The following is a 7,413-nucleotide window of genomic DNA, read 5'->3' on the forward strand; positions in this document are numbered from 1 at the left end:
AACCCAAAACAAAATCCCCTCAAAACCCCATCAAACCACAACACTGTAGTAACTGCCACATCAAATTTGGACCGAGCACCTCATTTTGCCTGGAACTAACATTGGCTTTTTTCAAAATACAGGAAGCTGTGCAGCTGGAGCATGATCCACAGCATTGGAGGGGTCTGCTGAAAGTAGGATACAGACTGTTTCCGTTTCAGAAATCACTGCTCTCAGAGTTAGCTTCATTTTCTTGGGTTTTTGGGAAACAGTGCTAGTCTCTTAAATAAAGCAAACATAAAATACTGCTATAAAAGGAATAAGCAACACTTCTCTCATGTGGGGAAAAGAGGCATCATTGTTGCAGGGAACTGGCTTTTAAAAATCTGTTTGCTATGGTGCTCGAGGCTGTTTGCTTTGTGTGACACCAAAGTGAGGACTGGTTGGTTTCTTCTCCTCCAGACGCTGTAAAACCAGAGCTGTCATCTACTTCCAAGATTGGTTTAATTTTTCAGTTTACTCTTTGCCTGACTTTACTGGCAGAGCATTGGTCAGGGTTGGTACAGGAATATAACTACCTATGATCTCAGCTTCATAGATTACTGCACAGTTACCTTTTTATGTACATTGCCCTTTGATACTGTCACTCCTACTGCTTAGAAGAAGGAACAAAATCTCTTGAATTGCAAACTAGGTGCAGCTGGAGCTCTAAAAACCTTCTTCTAGTGCACCTCTTGATTTTAATAATCGGTGTTGCTTTCCAACAATTATGATTTTTTTCTTTTTAAACAAGACAATTAGAAAACATAGTGGTGGTACTCAGAATGAGTCTTGAGTTATTTAGTTCCACTCTCAATAAAACAGCTTTCAGAGGACTTAACTTTCTTGTTCAAGAAACAGTTCAAAGAAAACTCTCATGTTAAGTTACAGGATCATCTGAAAGAGGGTTAGTATCAGGCAAATTACCCATCATTTTCTCATGCTGCACGTGAAAGGTAGTCACTGACAATGTCAGCAGAGAGTGAAAGAGCTGTCAAATTCAGGGGAGGGCTCTCTAACCACAGACAATGCAGGATTGTCCTTGCCCTCCTTTTCCCACTGCTGCTCAACTCCTACTATCTACTAGCAATGGAGTGTGTACAGCTCGCTGCTAATTAAGTTATTCTAACACAAATTGACTTAATCCTAGAGCTTCCGTTTTTCCCACCTCCAGTCAGCAGAACCCAGTTTTGTTGCCATGGCATAATCTTGTAAAGGAAAGGAATTTAAATAATGCCACCGGCTGTGCATGACCCTTGGCCACTCAGTGCATCATCTGGAAATGTGTAACTGCAAATGAGGAGGCAACCATCCCAATGCTTCGAGGGCTCAATAAACTGTTTTGTACATACACATGAGAGGTGGCAGATAATGTGAACAAAAGCTGCCACCACACAAGACATTGGGAGGAGTAGTCATGGAAAACTTATAAAAGGGTGTGTGTGTTCGGGTGCGGGTGAGTGTGCGAGAGACAGCGAGGGAGAACCCTTCCCACGAGAAAAAAGAAAACAGAGCTGCTCCTTTGCAGACTGCAAGCCAGATATTCAGACAGCACGGCTACACGGGCTTCAGCTAAGTTATTCTAATTTATACTGGCTGGATGACTTTGCCTGATAACATGAAATAAAGCCTTTCCGAAGCGACGCAAGATTTTATTTGGTAATAGCTAATACAGGAGCCACGTATCTGGTATGACAAAATGAGCAACCGGCAGACTTGTTCTATGCCAGTCGCTCAGTAATAAACTGTTAGAGGCTTTCAAATCTGAGTTAGTCCTCTCCTGCACACAGAAACCGTCTCCAAAATCAACACTGGATTTTCTAAAACAAGTAAACAAATAGAAAACCCCAACCCAAGCCTAGCAACTCCAAACCAAAAACTATGAATGTTTAAGCATTTGTTTTGATTGCTTTTCAGATAATTGGGTACAAACATTAACTCAGCATCACTGTATTTCAATGTCTAAAAAAACCCATGAAAGCAACATCTGATATGACAGCTAAGGGACTTATGTTAGCTTCAGTTTTTAATCAATCTTGCTACAAAACTCTTTGAGAAACACCTTCAATCGTGTACAAATTTGCTTCAGTGTCTAGATTTACTACTACCTCTAAAGGAGATGCAGTACTGCAGTTATAAACTTTCATTCACACTAGTTAACCAAGGATGACTCATTTTCTGAATTTTATTACTTAAAGATAAAAATGACCTTTGAATTTTACCTAGTATTACATAGGCTTCTCAGCCCAGCAGGGATTTCATTCAGTTACACGTGGAGGGGGAAAAGAATATGTCAGAGTTTCTGAGTTACCAAAGTGTAAGAAGATTTTTCTTGTGCTTGTGTAAGTACAAAACAGATCAGGTCTTTATTCTTTTTCGTAAGTTGCAAGACCCTAGAAGTATATGAGCACTCTCACTGTAGTAAACTGTTTTATAAAAATATATAGTCACATAATACGTAAGAATGCATGTTTCACATCCCCCAAGTGTTAGCATTCTTTATATAATTTGTGCATACAGTGGTTTCATATCCCAAAATGTTCTGCTGGGTTTTCCTGCTGTAATGCCAGTTGCCTGGGCACTGCAACAGTCTAATTGCGTCAATCTCAGTCTGGGAACAAACTATGAATACAGCAGAGCAAAATCCACAAAGCGGATTTACCACCTTCTCACTGCAAATGATTTCCTAATTTAAAGGAAAACAAATAAGGAAAGCAAAGGGAACTCGGCCATGAAAAGGAGGAAATCCTGCCACAACTTTTCAAACCCCTTCAGCCTGCTTCCCCGCCCTTCTCATTATCACACTAAATGCAGCAAAAACACTAATCCCTGAGATCAGGCAGAGTGCAGGGAGGCCTTGCTGTGGGGCTGGCTGCTTTTTGTGCTCTACAACCAACACCATGGCAGCTCCCATGGAAGGATACACGCTCTTTGCCCAGACTTGACGCAAGGGCTTGGCATGAGTAAGAACCCAGAGCTCTGGCACCTCACATGAATTAGCCTATGTGAGAAACCTGAAGAAGCTGCATTTAGCCAGTACAGCAGCAACACCTGGGTACGGGAACAGGTAGAAGTGTGGTTGTCTACCAGCCAGGGACATGAGTGAAAACGGCTCTCAGCGGTCCTGCTGGTGTAATGCAACTAATTACTTGGTGCCAAGTGGAGATTGACAGGCAGATTTATAACACAGGACACATCTGATCACCCACAAGATGGAGAGAGGCTGTTGGAGAAGAAAGACAGGCAGCTCCTGGCTGCTGCCAAGGGCTCTGAGGACAGGGCTTGTGGTGAGAGGCTGCCTGTTCAGCAGCTGTTCCCTCTCACCTCCTGGCCATCCCACCCGCCACTTCTCCCATCTGCAGCAACGGCTTGGCTTTCTGCAGCTGGTCCCAAATGGGATTTGGGACCAAGAGCTCCTAAACTTGACTACCCATCCTTGCTAATCTGGACCCTTACCTCCTTCAGCCTGCATCCATCAGGTAACCCCCATTCTAAGATCATCAACCTCCTTTGCTAGCAAAAAGGCAGGGAGAGGAAGTGTTAATGTCTGATCTGTGCCAGGTTGGCAGTGGTATAAATTAGTGTAGCTCCACCACCAGTATGGCACTCATGGCGCCATGCTATTCAACCTGAATGGGTGGCTCCAAGTGCAATTCTGATAAAAAGGCATGTGCTTGTATCGGCACAGTATAGCTCTCCAAAAAGATCCATACACCAAATTCAATTAACCTTACTGAATACAACAAAAGAACAGCAGCAAACATGTTTGCCTCTTTTCTGTCTTAAGACATTAAAAACACGCTTAAACCAGCAATGTTACAGTTTAATAACTCTTATCCCAATATGCATTTGTGCATCAGCAGAATCGTTCTCTAACACACGTCATTAATGGTGTGCACAAACAAAATTACAGGATGAGGACAAATTCCCTCCTCCATGGGACTAAACAATCTCTCTGGCATCTTCTCTGCTGCTGAGGCAAGGCGTAGTCCAAAAGGAGGTGGAGGTGTGTTGACCTGAAATGACTGTCTCAACACCTCACAAAACTGAACCTCAGCTGAGGTTTCCCATGTGTTTCACTAACAGGCTGCAAAGCTGTCTCTGAGCGCGAGAAAATCCTGAAAATAAATTGAAAAAGAACTCAGAATATCCCTAGTCTTCTCCTTCCTCCTCTGAAAGCAGTAAGGGAGGAGCAGCAAAGCACGGGACTACTGACCTAGCAGCAACGTAGAGGGTCCTGTTCATGACCACGACCAGCTGGATGTCCAGCCGGTGCCTCTGCGTGGTGTTCCGCCCGGGTTTGTGACCCACAAACACCGGATATTGTCTTGTATCTGTGGAAGGGGGAAAAACCAAACAGGGTCAAAAGAGAATCACAAACTGAAATAGTACTAACATGGAGCACCATGGGGCCCAGCTGCAGCCAGCTCCTGTGGTTTCTGCTCTGCCCCAGCAGCACAGCCTGGAGTTGGAAGGCATGAGCACAGAGGACTGGAGAGTTCTTCAAGGTTACAGCCGTCTTTGCAGCTGCAAAGGAAAAAGTCATCACCTCTGCAGAAGACAAAAATTGCAAGGGTTTTTTAGATTGTAAAGCTGTTCTGGAGCTCTTGGCACAAAGGTACACAGCCCTTTCTCACAGTTTTTCCTTCACTGTTTGCAAAGCTTAAATGCTTGCTCCTGGTTGCCAAAGTGCGTCTAGCAGCACAAAGCTGTTCCACAGTGGTCCACCAATCACGACAATGACCGGACTGGTAGTGGTTAAAGCAAAAGACTTGGCTTTCCTTGGTTCAAACTGCCAGCTCCCTGCGTTTCCTACAGGATTGGACTGCCATCGTAGAACAGCTGTGGGGATTTCTGAGAAACGGTGGGAAACCGTGACTTGAACTTTATAATGTGAAAGTCACTGCATATTATTTGGCAACCAGTCTGATACTCCAGTTCTTCTGGCAGCTGGACAACAATACTGATTGGAAGCCCTATACTGAGCTTACGCTATTGACAAGTCAGCTTTCCCCCTACACAGTCTACCAGGAAGAGCATTTATTCACCGTGTTTCCATGAATTTTTTAATGAGACCTCAGCACACACAGCGTGTGCTGCTGCTCCCCAGCTGTGTGCTATAGGCTGTGTGTACAGCCTATAACAACAATGAATACTTCTGACCAAGGGCCACCTTGCTGGTAGACTTCACGTGTATACATAATCATGACATCTAGATGCACAAACTAAGGCGCTTGTTAAGTAAACAAAATGACAGTTAGAAAAAAGGAGGATAAACCTCTGATGAGCATCATCATCAACACAAAACTGCTGCATGTGCATGTTATATAGACCTGACTAGCATCTAGCTGTGCCTGAGCTTTTTCCCCATCAATATGCCTTCCCAGAAACCTGGAGCTGTTTGAAAGAGTCTATTTCTTCTGATACTCACCTACTGTTTTAGTGGTTTTAGCTATTGTCCTCTAAAAGTATTTTCTCTATTAAGCTTGGTCAAAGTATTGATTCACATCATGGCTTCAGCAAAGCACCCAGGAGTGCCATGTGTCAGAAAGCCTGGTGATAAAACTGGGTAGAAACAGGAACTTCCCTGCGACCCAGATACTGAGAACTCTTGAAGAGACAAAATAAGACAGGCCAGGCAGGATTTACATTCAGAAGCTTAATCCTTCTGACCAAGTCCTACATGCAATGCCAAGTTCAACTGTCAGGCTGTTCTCTGTCCAGTACCAGTAGTTACCTCTGTAACTCACGGATCTATCATGAGCTGGGGGCCTGTACATTCATGTGCATTTCAGCATGCCATGCTGCAGAGGAAGAAGCTATCCCGTGTTCCATTTCTCCAAAAGGATCAAGACTGGCTATTTCTGCATTTGCAAGGATGGTTAGCATCACCCTTCTGGAGGGTGAAAATATTGGTGCTAAAGACCCAGTGGTCACACTAGACGTGTTTCAGTAGGGTTTGCCTCAGAGCAGTTCTTCTATCCCAGATGCCTATTAGCATCTGGAACACATCAAGTATGTCCCTGGAGTCTGTCTTTTGGTTTGGTGTTACCTAAGACAGACAAGTTAACAGGTGTCAAGGGCACCCCAAAGCACTGTAAGCAATGACAAGCAAGAAATTCACTTTAAAATAAAATTTCTGACCCAAAGTAGGCTGAAACATAAGCCTACTAATTTCTGTCTTGCTACTCCTTAGCATACTTCCAAAAGTATGACCCAGGCACTAAAGACTTCCTTTTAAACATCTGAACCTTTGGGACTTCATAAGACTTTTCTTTGTTGTAATTGTAATTGAGCTGAGGTAAATGTGAAAGAATCAGTTATGCTAAGCCTGACTTGCATGGCAAAATGCACTGAAAGCTCTCCACCTGTTTAGCCAGCAAGTCTCGACACTGATTCACAGCTGTCTGTGTTACCCTAGAGTTTGGAGATTTTGGCAATTACTGCTGGTAAGAAAGAAGACAGATTCTGTTACAAAAGATTCTTTGTCTTGATTTGGTTTTTTAGCTACATTTCCAGCTTAGCAAAAAATGCCTAATGCTAAAGAGGAATCCACCAGAGCTTAAAGGAGTAAATTCCATTATTTGTATTAGATCAAGAAATTATGTTTTCAAAGCTCAATTACTTTAGTGTGCTATGCTTGATGCTCTGAGGTACTTCATCGGTTATCCAGAACTACCTTTCCACAAGTCAGGTGAGGGATACTTTGATTATGGGACAAGGAAGTGGGGAGAAGGCTTTTGTCCTTTGTTGCTGCACAGAGCAAGATACTTGGTTTGATTATGCTACGGAAATGTCTATTTGAGAAGGAGGAAAGCCATGGTTCTGGAAGTTCAAGCAGTTTTCCACCCAGTAGTTGTAAGTCAATGTGAAAAAGTCATGTTCCTATATTAGTACCTGAGATTGTTAACTGTCTGATCTAAGATATTCATTGCATTCAACAAAATACTGGTGAAGTCCACTGATTACGCAAATGAGTCCTCTGGCCTCTTATACTTACAGTTGCCATGCGAAATACTGATTGGCTCAGAATCTTCTGGGAAACCAGCCCCAGCAAAGTGTAGCAGTGTGAAATATAGCAGCAAGGCTTCTGACCTCATAGTAGTTCAGCTGGGAGGCTTCACTTCTTCACTTCACCCTGTGGAAGACAAACAAGGGCTTAAGCACCTTCTGTTGGTTCGGTTTTAACCACTGCATACAGAAAACTAAAAGGAGTCAATGGAAAGCAGAGGGAGCTTTCCGTCTCCTTAAGCATCTCACCATACCTGAGGAGGTATGCCATGTTTCTAAGCAGAAACTGCCCTACCACACCGGTTTCCCTTTAGCCCAGGCCCCAACAGTACCCCATCTTGCTTGAAGATAGACTTCATTATCTGTAAGTTACAAAGAATTTTC

The 7,413-nt window shown here is 43.4% G+C and overlaps 1 protein-coding gene across 1 annotated transcript in view; it reads right to left on the bottom strand.

Annotated features, from left to right (window-relative positions):
• The window catches only part of SEMA6A (sema domain, transmembrane domain (TM), and cytoplasmic domain, (semaphorin) 6A), a gene marked incomplete at its 3' end in the record, with an annotated part of 38,709 nt that extends 31,551 nt beyond the window's left edge, over nt 1-7,158 (bottom strand). Inside the window, exons 1-2 of the mRNA XM_010024753.1 lie at nt 7,019-7,158; nt 4,235-4,352 (exon numbers count right to left, since the gene is read on the bottom strand). Coding sequence (XP_010023055.1) covers nt 4,235-4,352; nt 7,019-7,118 — 218 coding nt within the window. The remainder of the gene's footprint in view (nt 1-4,234; nt 4,353-7,018) is intronic.
• Nucleotides 7,159-7,413: the final 255 nt, after the last annotated feature.

This window comes from Nestor notabilis, unplaced genomic scaffold (assembly GCF_000696875.1).
Source record: "Nestor notabilis isolate BGI_N333 unplaced genomic scaffold, ASM69687v1 scaffold3582, whole genome shotgun sequence".
Taxonomy (NCBI): Eukaryota; Metazoa; Chordata; class Aves; order Psittaciformes; family Psittacidae; genus Nestor; species Nestor notabilis.